Genomic DNA, 17,152 nt, shown 5'->3' on the forward strand with positions numbered 1-17,152 from the left:
ATCCCTGCACTGTCAGTGCAGAGCCTGCTTGGGATTCTCTCTCTGCCCCTCCCCACCTCTTTCTCTCTCAAAATAAATAAATAAACTTTAAAACAATAAGTTAAAAGATGTCCCATCTGTGGTCAAATAAATTTGTGAAATTGTGCATTATATTTTCCTTCTGAAAATTCACACTAGAGCAGAAGTACATTTAGGGATAAATTAGAACTTTCTCAGTGTCTCAGAAAGCAAACAATGGAAACAACCAGCTATTATGACTATATGCAAAGCTGGCAATGGCTGAGGTCCTTTTGAGCCAGCAGAAACATCACTATTGAAGTCTGTTAATAGGCACGAGTAAGCCAGTGTGTTTACCCATGTGGGCACCATTCCATACACCAAACATGATGAACATGAGCTTTGGAGCCAGTGTACTTGGGTCTCAATCTGGCTCCTTCACTTATTGTCTCCATTTTCTCCTCTTTGAAATAATGACAGCAGTACTACCTTGCTCATAACAGTTGTAAGAAGCCATGAATTCTGAAAGAGAAGTAGTTATTGTATACTATATTGCATATATAACAGAAATGTTATTCTATACTGTATAAAGTTGTTCTTTCTCCTTTAGTTTAACCATGGGAGAAGAGTAGGGTCAATTTCATAAGAAAAAGTTATCCAAAACTTCATCACTTGGAGATTTTTATTTCATAAAGAAAAGGTGTAGTTCTGGAAATATTGGCCCTATTGGAGTTTACATATTTCTGGTGAACCTGAAAATTTTTCTACTATGCTCCTAAATAAAATCAAATCAAGTCAAATTAAATCTAATCTAATCTGATATGATCTAATCATCAGCTTTGTACCTGATTGTTTTTCTAGACATAATGTCCAAGTGCTTTTGAATTTGGGAGATAACTTCAAGAAGCTTCATTGCATTATATTCTATTATAAATATTACAAATATTTTGATTTAAAAATAGTATTTTCAGACAGAAATGGGGAAATTGAGAGTTCATTTGTATACTTGGCATAGTTCAAAAAAATTTTAAATAGTTTTGTTGTTGTTGATTCCCCAGGGAGAACAATAAAGTTAACCAAGTTATGATAGATGTTTTAAAAATTTTTTTGTGAACCTTATACCTTAGTAGTATAACATCTTTTCTCAGCCATTCAATATAAATGATTTTGGTGTATTTTAGTTGGTATTAATAATAAAGGAAAAACGATGTCTTTCTCTATGGTTTGTTGGAAGTTAAAAGTAAAATAATATTTTATATAGTAACTTTTAAAGCCACCAATCACTGAAATGAGAAATGAAAATTTACTTAATCATCTGGATACCTGACCATTCTAGCTAAAACACAGTATTAACTGACTGGATTTATTTCTCTAAGTGATTCGTTATAACAGGAGGAATTTGTTTTTTCCTGTCTGAAATATATTCAACAACAGCAAGTACTGGAGGGATGAGAATTACCTTTGCAAAAAAATCAAAATGAAAATAATGAAGTGTAGCTTTTAACCCTTCATAGGCTATAGAAATTTTTTATTTCATTAAAAATAATCTACTTGATTCCAGAAGTGTTTGTCACCTGTGTGAACAGAAACCTCTGTAGAAAATGAAACACTATCTAGAAACATGAAGAACAGAGTTACATGTTTTTGTTCTTTCCATAATTTTAAACAAAAATGAACATTTGCCCCATAAAAATGATGGTTAGCTCCCACATACATGAATATAGGCAAATGGCATCAGGCTTGAATAATAACTGTAAAATGCAGGTGTCAGTGATGCTGCATAAGAGGGACACGGCCAGATATCTATCTGGTGGAGTCTGTTTACATGTATATTTTCCTCAGTTCATCTCAGAATCGTCTCATCTATGTAGGTAAAGAGCCTGGGACAGATTAGGATGCCAGTTCTTGCTGTCTCCAAATTAAGAGTTTTAAAATTCAAAGAGCACCAAAGCATGTGCTTATGTCTCCTTCCTTTCCCTCCGTCTCAGAATGGAACCCCACAGCCTTCGAGAAACTTTAGAAAATACGCATACTGCCTCCCTCCTTATTCAGCTGAACTTGTGGTAGAATGAGTGTCTTATCTCTCAAGTCAGTTTTTGAGTTTTTAGTTCTCAGTTTTATTTTTCTGTGCTAGTTACAATCTGGTGTGTAACACTGTGATATAATTGAATGTGACTCGAACAACACTGGGAGGCTGAATTGATCACTGCAAGGCAGCTCTCCAAAAAGAAATGTGAAAATTTATTTCTCCCTCCTTGTGAATAAATATTTGGTGCTGTCACAAGAGTAGATTCCTGAGGCGATCTGGTGTGTTGGTAGAGCAAGCACCTGCTCTCTGGGTTACCCTCAAACCTGGGTTATCTAGTCCATTCTGTGCTTCTTCCCAGAGCACGTTCTTTGCTCTGCTTCACAAGCAAAATGATGTGAAATGAAATGAAATAAGATAAAATACTTTGCATTGGGTCATGGGCATTTAAAATCATGCATGTTATTTCCATTTCCTAGAGTCTCACAGCACTTAGGTAGCTTGTAAAAAAAAAAGTAATGAGAAAAAAATCTATTTAATTTTCAAAACCGGTGTTTCTCAGAACTGTTAGATTAACCAACTCCTTCTTTTATAATTATCTATTACAATTCCCCAGAATTAGTGTTCTAAGAAACTCATTTTAGGAAGTATCATAGTTCATCAATTTCTAGATGCTTATTTTCTTCACTTTTTTGCACCTCTGAAATTGGGATGCTTCTTACATTTGATAATGTCCTGGCTTCAGTGAAATATGGGACTGTTGTGGCAACTTTAATGTCTGTTATGTGTGCTATTATAATTATGATTAAACTCATCTGAGAATGACAAAAATTCAAAAGGATAGTGGCTTAAATATCATAGAAATTGACCTATCACCAGCAAATCTGGAAGTGGGTGGTCTTCCTCTAGAATTGCACTCCATGGTGTTGGATACCCAGGCTTCTTCTTTCTTGTTCTGTTTTCCAGAGTGTTTCTATCCAAGGCCATGTAATCATTCAAGAAGGCTTCTCCATGTCTAATTTCTGCTAGCAGGAAAATAAAAAAGATCAATAAAAAGAAGTAAAAGTGAAGTATCATTTATCTCTGAAAGAAAATTCTCAGAAACTGCTGATGACTCTTAGGCTTATATCCCATAAGGACAGAACTTAGTAAGGGGACATGCCTAGAAGCCAACGGGGGCTAGGGAAGGCAGTCATTTTTGTGACCTGCACGTGATGAGCTAAAACTGTTATTTCTTTTTCTTTTTTAAAATTTTTTAATGTTTATTTTTGAGAGAGAGAGAGAGACAGAGAGAGCGAGCATGAGCAGGGGAAGGGCAGAGAGAGAGGGAGGCACAGAATCCGAAGCAGGCTCCAGGCTCTGAGATGTCAGCACAGAGCCCCAATGTGAAGCTTGAACCCACAGATGTGAGATCATGACCTGAACCAAAGTTGGATGCTTAACCGACTGAACCACTCAGGTACCCCTAAAGTTGTTATTTCTCTGAATGAAGGGAATCCTATGGAAAGGGGGAGGGTTGGAGAATTAGCACTACCTCCATAGTGTTATCATGGAATACTGATATTTATAAGTAGATCACTAAATAAATTACCGTATAAATAGAAACTAGAGAAATATCCAAGCTAATTCTTCCAGAGTTAAAGGACTGATGACAAATATTGCTAAAGTTGAAAAATTCATTTTGCTGTTAGCAACCAGAAAATTTGCCTATCCTCTCCAACATCAAATAGTTTAGAGGAAATTTCTTGGTATTCATGGCCTTGGATTTTGAAGGTCAGAACAAAATGATATTCTCTGTTGCCTTCTTTTGATTCTCAGATCACTCTGATTATCCAAATTTAAGTGGAGGAAAGTGCAGCCAGAAATAGAGGCAGTAACTCACATAGTGGATATTGTAGTGGATATCCACTACATAGTGGATATTGTAGCCTATAGTGGATATGGGCTCCTAGTAAGAATGTCCAGAATGTCTAGAATTTGACTAGAGTGTTCTCAATCTGGTCTGTGATTATGTTTGCATTACTCTTTCAGAGATTTTGATTCAGTTAAATGCAGGAAATACTATAAAAAATTCTCCAGTGTTCACCATTGCATTTGACTTTTGTATTTGTTCACAAGATCTTTAATTTTTAACTTTAAATAGAAATATTGAAGCAGGGAGACCGTTCAAATTTAACTTCAAATTTGACTAATGTTAATTTAAAAAATAGCTATATTATGACTGAAACTTTTTCATCATTACAGTTAAAAAATTTAAAAATGCCCACTTGCAAAAGTGTAAATATTTTTAAAAATAAATTTCTATCTTATTTAAGCCACTGTCACTTTGAAATTTCTGTCACTCACAGCTGATAGTCTTGCTTTTTTTGCTTTATTAAGCATCCTTTAACAAAAAAATTAGCGTTTGTTAAAGCTCAACCTCTATTATCAATTCCTAAAAGTTATTATTCTCTGATGCCTACTTTAGTTTATAAGCCCTTAAAAACACTTTTACATTACAGACATGCAATAATCATGGAATAATGGGATAAAAAATATGCTTTTTGTTTATTACATCAGATTAGCTGATATCATAAGGCAAATAAAATTGTAAGATAGTATTTGCCTGTTGATCTTCAAAGCCTACTGGCTTATTCTTTGGAAAAGCAATAGTAAATAAGTGATAAATTTCTGAAAGATCCAATAGGTGAGTTTTATGAATTGGATCTGGCTTAGTGGGTTGGTAAATATGTTTTCAATAAAAATGTCATTTTGCTTGTTATTTCTCTATTGCCTTATCTTATTGAGGAAGAATGACAATTAGTATTATCTTAAAATTTTATTCAAATCTAGATGCTTATTTTCTAGTTAACATAGAGTGTAATAATGGTTTCAGGAGCAGATTTAGTGATTCATCACTTACATATGACATCCAGTGCTCATCCTAACAAGTGCCCCCCCCTTAATGTCCATCACCTATTTAGCCCATCCCCCACCCAGCACCCTCCTGTACCCCTCAGTTTGTTCTCTGTATTTGTGAGTCTCTTCTGGCTCGACTCCTTCTCTGTTTTTATCTTATTTTTCCTTCCCTTCCCCTATGTTCATCTGTTTTGTTTCTTTTCTTTTTAAAATTTTTTTTAATGTTTGTTTATTTATTTTGAGTGAGAGAGAGAGAGAGAGAGAGCGCAAGCGGGGGTGGGGCAGAGAGAAAGTGGGGGGGAGAGACTCCCAAGCAGGCTCAATGCTGTCAGCACAGAGCCTGGCATGGATCTTGAACTCCAAACCATGAGAGCATGGCCTGAACTGAAACCAAGAATTGGACGCTTAATGGACTGAGCCACCCAGGCACCCATATTCATCTATTTTGTTTCTTAAATTCCACGTATGAGTGAAATCATGTGATATTTATCTTTCTCTGACTTATCTTGCTTGTTATAATACATTCTAGTTCCATTCATGTTGTTGCAAATGGCAAGATTTCATTCTTTTTGATCGCCAACTAATATTCCATTGTATGTGTATGTATATATATATATATGTATATACAGTATACACACACACACACACACACACACACACACACACACACACACCGTATACCCCGTATCTTCTTTATTCATTCATCAGTCAGTGGACATTTGGGCTCTTTCCATACTTTGGCTATTTTTGATAGTGTTGCTATAAACATCGGAGTGAATGTGCCTCTTCAAATATGCATTTTTGTATCCTTTGGATAAATACCAAGTAGTGCAATTGCTGGGTCATAGGGTGGTTTTATTTTTAATTTTTTGAGGAACCTCCATATTGTTCTCCAGAGTGGCTGTACCAGTTTGCATTCCCACCAGGAGTGAAAAAGTGTTCCCCTTTCTCTGCATCCTTGCCAACACTTGTTCGTTTCCCGAGTTGTTAATTTTAGCCATCCTACAGGTATGAGGTAGCATCTCATTGTGGTTTTGATTTGTATTTCCCTGATGATGAGTGATGTTGTATTTCCCTGATGATGAGTGATGAGATGGTGAGATCTTTTCATGTGTCTGTTAGCCATCTAGATGTCTTCTTTGGAAAAGTGTCTGTTCATGTCTTTTGCCCATTTTTTCACTGAATTATTTGGTTTTTTGGGGATATTGAGTTTGATAAGTTCTGTACAGATTTTGGATATTAACCCTTTATCTGATATGTCATTTGAAAATATCTTCCCCCATTCCTTTGGTTGCCTTTTAGTTTTGTTGATTGTTTCCTTTACTGTGCAGAAGGTTTTGTCTTGCAGAAGATTTGTCCCAATAGTTCATTTTTGCTTTTGTTTCTCTTGCCTCTGGAGACATGTCTAGTAAGAAGTTGCTGTGGCCTAGGTCAAAGAGGTTGTTACCTGTTTTCTTCTTTAGGATTTGATGGTTTTCTGTCTCACACTTAAGTCTCTCATTTATTTTGAGTTTATTTTTGTGTATGGTGTAAGAAAGTGGTCCAGGTTCATTCTTATGCATGTCACTGTCCAGTTTTCCCAACACCATTTGCTGAAGAGACTATCTTTTTCCCATGGGATATTCTTTCCTGCTTTGTCAAAGATTAGTTGACCATATGTTTGTGGCTCCATTTCTGGTTTTTCTATTCTGTTCCATTGATATGTTTGTCTGTTTTTGTGCAAGTACCATACTGTCTGAATAATTACAGCTTTGTAATACAGCTTGAAGTCCAGATTGTGATGCTTCCAGGTTTGGTTCTTTTTTTCAACATTACTTTGCCCATTTGGAGTCTTTTCTGATTCCATACAAATTTTTAGAATTGTTTTTTCTAGTTCTGTGAAGAATGCTGGTGTTGCATTGAATGAATAGATTGCTTTGGTTGTATAGACACTTTAACAATATTTGTTCTTCCTATCTATGAGCATTGAATTCTTTCCCATTTCTTTGTGTCTTCTTCAGATTCTTTCATGAGCTTTCTATTGTTTTCAGGGTACAGATCTTTTATCTCTTTGGTTACTTTATTGCTAGGTATTTTATGGTTTTTGGTACAATTGTAAATTGGATTGATTTCTTGATTTTCTCCTGCTTCATTACCGATATGTAGAAATGCAACCAATTTCTGTACATTGATTTTGTATCCGGTGACTTTGCTGAATTCATGTATCAGTTCTAGCAGTTTTTTGGTGGAGTCTTTTGGGTTTTCCATGTAGAGTATCATGTCATCTGTGAAGAGTGAAAGTGTAATTTCTTCCTCTATGATATGGATGCCTTTTCTTTCTTTTTGTTGTCTGATTGCTGAGGCTAGGACTTCCAACAATATGTTGAGCAACAGTGGTGAGAGTGAATATCCCTGTCGTGTTCCTGACCTATCAGGAAGCTCACAGTATTTGCCCATTGAGGAGGATATTAGCTGAAGGTCTTTTGTATATGGCCTTTCTGATCTTGAGGTTTGTTCCTTCTATCCCTAACTTCTTGAGGATTTTTACAAAGAAAGGATGCTGTATTTTGTCAAATGCTTTTTCTGCTTCTCTTGACAGGATCATGTGGTTTTTATCCTTTCTTTTATTAATGTGATGTATCACGTTGATTGATTTGTTGATATTGAATCACCTTTGCAGCCCAGGAATAAATCCCACTTGATTGTGGTGAATAATTCTTTTAATGTATTGTTGGATTTTATTTGCTAGTATCTTGGTAAGAATTTTTGCAAATATGTGCATGAGGGAAATTGGTCTGTAATTCTCCTTTTTAGTGGAGTCTTTGACTGGTTTTGGAATCAAAGTAATGCCTGTCTCATAGAATGACTTTGGAAATTTTCCTTCCTTTTATATTTTTTGGAACAGTTTCAAATGAATAGGTATTAACTCTTCTTAAAATGTTTGGTAGAATTCCCCTGGAAAGCTATCAAACCCTGAACTCTTGTTTGGTGGGAGATTTTTGATTACTGGTTCAATTTCTTTACTGGTTATGTGTCTCTTCACATTTTCTACTTCTTCCTATTTCAATTTTAGTAGTTTATATGTTTCTAGGAATTTGTCCATTTCTTCCAGATTGCCCAATTTGTTGTCATATTATTGCTTATAATAGTTTCTTATTATTGTTTGTATTTCTTTGGTGTTGGTTGTGATCTCTCCCCTTTCATTTGTGATTTAATTTATTTGGGTCCTTTCCTTTTCCTTTTTGACCAGTCTGGCTAGGGGTTTATCAATTTTGTTAATTCCTTCAATGAACAAGCTCCTGTTTTTATGGATGTGTCCTACTGTGTTTTTCTTTTATTTGATTTTGATATCATTGATTTCTGTTCTAATCATTATGTCCCTTCTTCTTTTGGTTTTGGGCTTTATTTGTTGTTCTTTTCCCGGCTCCATTAGGTGTCACATTAGATTGTGTATTTGAGACCTTTATTCCTTCTTTAGGAAGGCCTAGATTGCTATATACTTCCCTCTTATAACTGCCTTTGCTTCACACCAGAGGTTTCGGACTGCTGTGTTCTTGTTTTCATTGGCTTCCATGTACTTTTTAATTTCCTCTTTAATTTCTTGGCTAACCTATTCATTCTTTAGTAGGATGTCTTTAATCTCCAAGTATTTATGGTCTTTCCAATTTTTTTTTGCTTGTGGTTGATTTCAAGTTTCATAGCATTATGGTCTGAAAATACGCATGATACGATATTGATCTTTTTTGTACTTGTTGAGGGCTGATTTGTGACCCAGTATGTGATCTATTCTGGAGAATGTTTCATGTGCACTTGAGAAAAATGTGCATTCTGCTGCTTTAGGATGGAATGTTCTAAATATATCTGTTAAGTCCATCTGGTCCAGTGTGTCATTCAAAGACATTATATCCTTGTTGATTTTCTGCCTAGATGATCTGTTCGTTGTAGTAAGTGGGGTATTGCAGTCCCCTACTATTATGGTATTAATGTCAATGAGTTTCTTTATGTTTGTGATTAATTGATTTATATATTTGCATGCTATCAAGTTGGGTGCATAAATATTTACAATTGTTAGATCTTCTTGGTGGATAGACCTCTTAATTATGATATAATGCCCTTCTTCATCTTTTATTACAGTCTTTATTCTAAAATCTAGTTTTTCTGATATAAGTATGGCTACTCCAGCTTTCTTTTGACATCCGTTAGCATGATAGATGGCTCTGCATCCCCTTACTTTCAATCTGCAGGTGTCTTTATGTCTAAAATGAGTCTTTTGCAGGCAGCATATAGACAGGTTGTGGTTTTTTTGTTTTTTGTCATTGTTGTTGTTTTTGTTTTTTTTTTATCCATCCTGATACTCTATGTCTTTTGATTGGAACATTTAGTGCATTTGCATTCAGAGTGATTATTCAAAGATATGAATTTAGTGCCATTGTGTCACCTGTAGAGTTGGTTCTCTGGTCCTTTCTAGTCTTCTGGTCTTTGTCTTGTTTTGTTTTTCTCCATTCAAAGAGTTCCCCTTAAAATTTCTTGCAAGGCTAGTTTAGTGGTCATGAACTTCTTTAATTTTTGTTTGGGAAACTCTATCTTTCCTTCTATTCTGAATGACAGCCTTGTTGGATAAAGAATTCTTGGCTGCATATTTTTCTGATTCAGCACGTTGAATACATCCTGCCACTCCTTTCTGGCCTGCCAAGTTTCTGTGGATAGGTCTGCTGCAAACCTTATCTGTCTTCCCTTGTAGGTTGAGGACTTTTTTCCCTTGCTGCCTTTGTAATTCTTTCCTTGTCTGTGTATTTTGTGGATTTGATTATGATATGCCTTGATGATGGTTAGTTTTTGTTGAATCTAATGGGAGTTCTCTGTGCTCCTTGGATTTTGATGTCTGTACCCTTTTCCTGATTAGGAAAGTTTCCAGCTATAGTTTGCTCATGTAAACCTTTTCCCCCTTTTTCTCTCTCTGTCTTCTCTGGGACTCCTATGATTCAAATGCTATTCATTTTTAATAAGTCACTGTGTTCTCTAAGTCTTGTATATTGATCTTTTTCCTTTGTTTCCCTCTTTTCTGCTTCATTATTTTCCATAATTTCATCTTCTATATCACTGACTAACTGCTCTATTTTGCCATCCTTGCTGTCATGGCATCCATTAGAGATTGAATCTTGGTTACAGCATGTTTAATTTTGGCATGACTAGCTTGTAGTTCTTTTATCTCCAAAGAAAGGGATTCTCTAGTGTCATCTATGCTTTTTTTAACTCCAGCTAGTACTCTTATAATCGTGGTTTTAAATTCCAATTCAGACTTCTTACTTATATCAGTATTGATTAAATACATGGCTGTCATTTCTTCCTGTTCTTTCTTTTTTTTTAAATGTTTATTTATTTTTGATAGGGAGATAGAAAGGGGGGAATGGGCAGAGAGAGAGGGAGAATTTGAAGAAGGCTCCAGTCTCTGAACAATCAGCATGGAGCCTGGCACAGGGCTCAAACCCACAATCTGCGAGATCATGACCTGAGCTGAAGTTGGATGCTTAACCAACTCAGCCACCCAGATGCCCCCTTCCTGTTCTTTCTTTTGGGGTGAATTCCTCCATCTTTTCACTTTGGAGGAAGAAAAAAAATTAATAAAATTTAAAAATTAAAAAAAAAAAAAACACAAATAAATCAAATAAAGGATGCAAGATCCTAGGTGTGTTTTGGTCTGCTTGTTGAGAGCAACTTGACAGAACAGAGAAAAAAGAGAAAGGAAAAACCTAGTTAAAATTAAAAAAAAAATTAAATACTAAAATAGGATAAAATAAAATAAAGTAAAATAGAATAAAACAATTAAAAAATAAGAACATAAAAATAATTTTTTTTTCTTTTGGTATCCAAGAAAGGGAAAGAAAAGAAAGAAAAAAGAAAACAACCTGAGCAAAAACAGAAGTGAAGAAAACGAATAAATAAAGGAGCCAGCAGACAGAATGAAAACTGAATGCAGTTACATCATTTCCCCTAGAAATGAAACTTTGAAGCACACTATAGTCTGTAGACTAATCAGCAGGTGGAAGGGATTTGTCCTGGTCTTTTGGGGGATGTACCACAGATGGGCAGGGCTTGGTGTAACAGCTCCCTTTTCCACTTGATGACACTGCAAAGCTTATTGGGGTCAATCCCTGTGTGTATTCACACGCTAGAGGTGAAAATGGCTTCACCCAGTTCCTTACTCTTGGTGCAGGAATGCCACACCTTCACTGACCTGCGATCAGGCACCCCTCCTTTGTCTCAGGCCTCCGTCTATCCCACTTCTCCCCTATCCATGTCCAAGCTGTCTGCCTGCACCTCTCTCCAGAGTTTTATCTTAGATGGCGTGTCAAAACTCCACACTTTAGAGACCCCTGTGGTTTGGATGCATGCAAATTCTCTGGGGAAAGTTCTCACTGAGCAGTGGCTGGTGTTGGCTTGTCTCAGAAAATGTTTGCACGATGGCACAGCAGCAGAGGTTTATGGTAAATCACCCCACACAGCCCTCTGTGGTTTGGTTTTGGTGCCCTCTGGCATCTTTGTTCCAGTGTCAGTAAATGTGGCTTCTCTCCAGGGTCCACTGGGAATTTTGCTAGTGGGAAGGCCGTATGGCCTCTACTAAATGCACTCCAAGCAGGGAAACCGCTTCTCGCTGTGTGGCACATGGACCCCTCAGTCCCTGCTGCCTGCTACTGGGGATTAGCCCTGCTTCCTCACCAGAGCATCACCAGGCACTGAAATCTGAACCTTCAGACTCTGGACTCCACTGTTTATAGAATCCTGGTGCTATTGAAACTCTCTTCTTTCTCCCAAAGGTTTTGGGGAACAAGTTTCTTGTTCAGTCCACTGAGAGTGTTTTTACTCTTTCTCTCTTTCTCACCAGATACTTTTGGTGGGAGTGCTTTTCTTGCATGATCCTGTTGTGCTTTATTCTCTCCCTTTCTCTTTCTCTCTCTCTGTCCTCTCTCTATGAAAAGGGCTCCCTACCCTTCACAGGTCTTCCTCCTTCACCTCTCCACAACCATGTACCTGCCAAGCTCTGGCTCAAGTTATGCAGATTGTTGCATTAATCCTTAGATCTATTTCCAGGGTGGTCAAAATGGTTTGATGTTCATCTAGCTGTGTTTCAGGGATGAGACAAGCTCGGGGCCCCTATACTACTCCACTATCTTAACCCCCGACCAGTATTTTTAAAGCAATAAATTGTAAAAGCAATAAAAGCAGACTGGTGTTTATAATTTAACTTAATGTGCCTAAAGAGGAAAATAATTTTTTAAGAGATGAAATCCACCAGTTAGATCTATATCTCCTCATTATTATGAGGTATTTATTGAATACCTCCTGTGTGCAAAGAATTCTGGTAGGCTTTGGAATATGGAAGTCAAATTCTAAATAATTCAACCAGGCTGAAATGTGTTCAATGTAATGGTTGTATATTGCCTTAACAGAGTAGAGGCGAAATGTCCTAGCTATGTTATTAAATTGTAATTCTGAAGTGGTAAAGTAACAACTCACACTGCACCTATTTTTCTGAAAACTTGAGACAACTTAGTATTATAAATGTTTAAGAGCTCATTGATGAGCCAATGATAATAAAATTAGGAAGTATTAGTAATTAATAAGATAGGTATATTTCCATTTTAGTTAGAAAGACTCTTTTGGAGACTGAAGCTCTATCTCTGGAACTCTCTATTCAGAGCATAAATTGATTGAGCTTCAACTCTAGGTTTCTGCAGTGTGGTCAGTCTAATGGTATAAGGATCTAACATCACCTGGATTTCCATGATACTTCTCTTAAAGGTATCATGCAGACACTCTACTGTGATCTGCTTGGCATTTTCTGTACTTTTCTTCCATCATCTAAATAATATTTTTAGTAATGGAACTCAAGATTTAATAACTTTCTTATCAGGTGATAGTAGTTTCTTTAAATCAAAACTGAACTCTCTAATCAAAATTCAAGTTTATAAATATTTTGGATGGATACCTTTTTAGGCAGACATGTAAATTCCAAATCTTTCTTTAGTCTTTGAAGCAATTATATACTTGTCAGAAGTAATTTTGTTTGCAAGATATTGGATCAGTAACCTGACTTGCTGAATGCAATGCACAATTATAAAACTTTTAAATAGGTAAAATTTTAGCTTTTATAAACATTTTATTTCTCTTTCAAAATATCAATATATTTCTGATAAAGTAAGGAAATGATAAATGGAGCTTAGTTCTAAATTCCAAAACCTGAATCTAGTTTCAGGGATATTTCTTATTTAATTTTAGCATGTCATTTAACTTTTGGAAGTTTGTCTCTTAATTGATAAAATAGAATAAAAATTATTTGCCATGGTTATACAACTTAGAGCTATTGCGAAGATAAAATATTGATTGTTAGAACACTTTGAAAACTTTAAAGCACTATCAAAAATGTGTGTGAATGTGTGTGTATGCTTAAGTGATAAAAATTAATAAATCCTTATTTGGTTTGAGTCATTATTTTTCAAGTGAAGGTTATCACTCTTTAGAAAGTTTGGGGAAAAAAACAGGGTATTGTGTTTGAGATTTTCTTTGAGTGACTTGAACAGAGCAAGGTATAACATTTAATTTACATTCTTGGAAAGACAGCAGCTGAAATCGACTCTGTCAGGACTCGAACATGGGCTCTGAAGAAACAATGGTATTGTACATTTGGCATTCCACACTTTCTGAAACCTTTCAATCTTCAAGGATTTTATAAATGTCAACCAATTCATCCCAGTTTTGCTTCTTAATGTCTTGTGTAAAATTGGTGTGCCTTAGGGCTCCAAGTACATTGCCACATATGCATTGTTTCAAAATTAATTTCATACAGAGTCACACTCTCCAACATAAAAGAGACCTAAAGGTAAATGTTATTTATGAAGTCAAATTTAAATAACACCATGCATCTTTCATATGAGTGACTCAAACTCTGATTCAAGAAGAAGAAACATTGGCCAAAATTATTGCTCTGCATGGTAACCCAGAAAAATTCTACATCTTGTTCTTATGATTTTGCACTATGTTCGGATTCCCTGCATTGAATTATTTTTTAAACATATATGAAATAGAAATGCCACATTACTAATGCTTTTCAGGGGTGTCATTCAGAAAACACGAATGTACAAAATTAAAAAAAATAATGATAAATGTTATAAAAGTTCATGTCATTTTCTTAAAATGATTATTGGGATACATTTGAAGAAATCTGACACGTCTGCCTCTCTTCCTTAGGCTTCTTTACCTGCAACAACTGACCTTCCGGAGTTTTTTATTGCTTCTTATAAATGGCCTGGATGGACTCATGGCCCATTGGATCAAAAAAATTGTGCTGCATCATGGGCATTTTCTACTGCAAGTAATAAAGTCATTTTGATTACTTCATTCTAATTCTCCCTTTGATTCAAGATTCTGGGACAGTAGTTAAAAGATTTTTAAATTTAGAATATTTAAATGTTAACATTTGGTCAATTTAAATAAAGTTTTATTCTGACCAGAGAAAGCAACCTGAAGATTATATAAATATCCATTTTCACTCTGAAAATTGGTCTTGATTTTTAGGGTATAATTTTAAATGGAGAATAAATCAAACGAACAACAAAGAAAAGTTTCCAAAATTTGTTTGTTCTTTGAGAGTTAAATCCACATGATAAGAGTAGAAGATACCTCTTAATTCATAGTGTTATGGGTAATATTAATATGAACTTGCACATACCTACGTAATTCTCCTGTTCTTTTCTCTTTATACAATTTGCAATAATATGCTTAATTATTAAACTACTTTGATGTAAGGAAACACTTCAGAACAAAATAATAATGGATTAAATAGGTTTTATCTCATTTGAGATAAAAGCAAATTTGTAACTTCTGACTCTAAATTGATGAGTAGTTTCCAAATTAATATTGCTGTTACTTCAAAAGTGTAAGGAATACTTCTTTTATAGCTACTTTCATATAAGTTCACAAGTCCAGTAAATCAATACTCAGGTTAATTTCAAGATTTAGTCTCTAAATTATCCTCAAAGGAGTGTTGGTTAGATTCCAGCAAATAACATAAGCCTAACATGATGTTGGTTGGCTACTATCAAAGATCTTTATAAAACTATGTTCTAGGCTTTGAAGATGATTCCAAGAATTGTAAAAGCATTGTAAAATAAGAGCATAGGCTCTTAGAGAAGTCAGCTCTGAAGGGTCATACTCCTTGGGACAGAAAAGTACTGATAAATTGGTCCACATATCACTGCTTCATAGTATCAGCTAATTTGTTTTAGAAATGATGCCTTTCGCCAGGCTTACCTCTGGAATGGCTCCATCTGTTAAGTCTATGCTACTTCCTACTCTAGAACAAATGCTCCCTGGATTTCTGATATTTGTCCTTGCTTGTTAGGGATCCACATGGAGGACCTATTTGAGACTTGTTTCACATGGGTGGAAAAATATTTAATAATATAAATATTTTATCATTTTATGTTCATGTGGTTCATGTATTACACCTCTTAGGTGATGTGTAAGAATTTTGCTTTAAATTTAAGTTAGACTGGAATTTCTGAAGATGTCTTAGAAAAGATATTGGTGGTTAGATAGTGACAGCAACTTGCTAGGCTGATTTGAATGGTGTATTTTGGTGTCCCCTAGTCACAGCCCCAGAGATGGGCTCAGGCCAGGGCTAACTCTGGATTTGTCCCCCTTCCTAATATACCAAAATACCAGGAAGAGGGTTTTCAACACTTTTGTGGTTTCAGATGCAATGGTTTTATATCCTGTGTATTCAGTATGACAAATCAGGCACATATTATTTGTTTATTTATTGTTTTGAGTGTGTTAAGCATAGCAAAGAGTAAACTAGGTTCTCTTAAAGATCTAGAAAATTATGACAGAAAATATAGTTACAATAAAAACGTGTTTTTGCAAAGAATCTAAAAACTATAAAATGGAATAAATAAGATATTTAAAAATAAACACATATGAAACAATAGTTATGCAACCAACAAAATTCAAGCAAGATTCAGAAGCTGAAGTGGTGAAGGAGTTTGGAATGGCAGGGGTGATACCTGTCACAGAGCAAATGTAGAGAGAGAGTAAAATAAGCAGGTCAAATGATAGGGTGTCTCACGGGTAAAGGCCAATAAAAGTTTTCACAAGGAGGTGGAAAACAATTCGCTGAACTGAGCCATTCTTTTTTTTTTTTTTTTTTTTTTTGGGACAGAGAGAGACAGAGCATGAACGGGGGAGGGGCAGAGAGAGAGGGAGACACAGAATCGGAAACAGAGAGAGGGAGACACAGAATCGGAAACAGGCTCCAGGCTCCGAGCCATCAGCCCAGAGCCTGACGCGGGGCTCGAACTCACAGACCGCGAGATCGTGACCTGGCTGAAGTCGGACGCTTAACCGACTGCGCCACCCAGGCGCCCCTGAACTGAGCCATTCTTAAGTCTGACTTATTTTAACTATTTCAAGTTAATTTGTACTAAACATTCACTGAGGTTCAGAAATGTCTGTATAAGAGGAACATACTGTGTCCAATTGGAATTCAAAATATTTATCCTTGAGTTGAAGTCTACAGATTCATAGGGCTAGAAGGAATCTTAGAGGTCACATTTTCAAGCCTCTGGTTTTATAAAATAGGCACAAATAGATAAAATGACCTACCCAATCTCAGAAATGACCCTGGAAGCCAGGTTACTGACTCCTTGACTACTGTTGTCAAAGTGTTCTTTGAACTGGAGAATAGTTACACTAATATTTTCAAGTTTACATTTGATTCTGAGCCCTGTACTGAAAGTCAAAGCATCAGAAAATTTCTATTTTCTTCAATGAAATAGGGAATTATTTCCTTGAGAATAGCAGAGGTGATAGTAGAATGTCATTTTCTCTTATGAAATTTATCCCAACACAGTAAGAGATGGGAATCGAGAAGGAAGTAGGAGGTTATAGATTGGACAGATATTGAGCATTTAAAATGTGCCAGCAATTGCATTACAGAATTATACATATGCTATAGTTACATAAAAACCACGTACATACAGAAATACATATGTAAGTGAATTATTTAAAAATGAATTATTTTAGGATAATTCTAAATTAGCACCTTGAGAAATTCCATCATATGGACAAGTTTGATGAGCAAAAGCTATAACATCTCCTGAAAACATTGGATGGATAGAAGAAAGCCTATGGCATTGTTGCCTTTAAATAAAAGTAAGTTTAAATATCAAGAACAAACTATACCAGCCATCCAAG

General features: G+C 35.6%; 1 protein-coding gene across 1 annotated transcript in view; it reads left to right on the forward strand.

Annotated features, from left to right (window-relative positions):
* Window positions 1–17,152, forward strand: part of TINAG (tubulointerstitial nephritis antigen) — an 83,267-nt gene that overhangs the window by 16,297 nt on the left and 49,818 nt on the right. The window contains exon 5 of the mRNA XM_042937322.1: window positions 14,147–14,270. Coding sequence (XP_042793256.1) covers window positions 14,147–14,270 — 124 coding nt within the window. The remainder of the gene's footprint in view (window positions 1–14,146; window positions 14,271–17,152) is intronic.

This window comes from Panthera leo, chromosome B2, assembly GCF_018350215.1.
Source record: "Panthera leo isolate Ple1 chromosome B2, P.leo_Ple1_pat1.1, whole genome shotgun sequence".
Lineage (NCBI taxonomy): Eukaryota > Metazoa > Chordata > Mammalia > Carnivora > Felidae > Panthera > Panthera leo.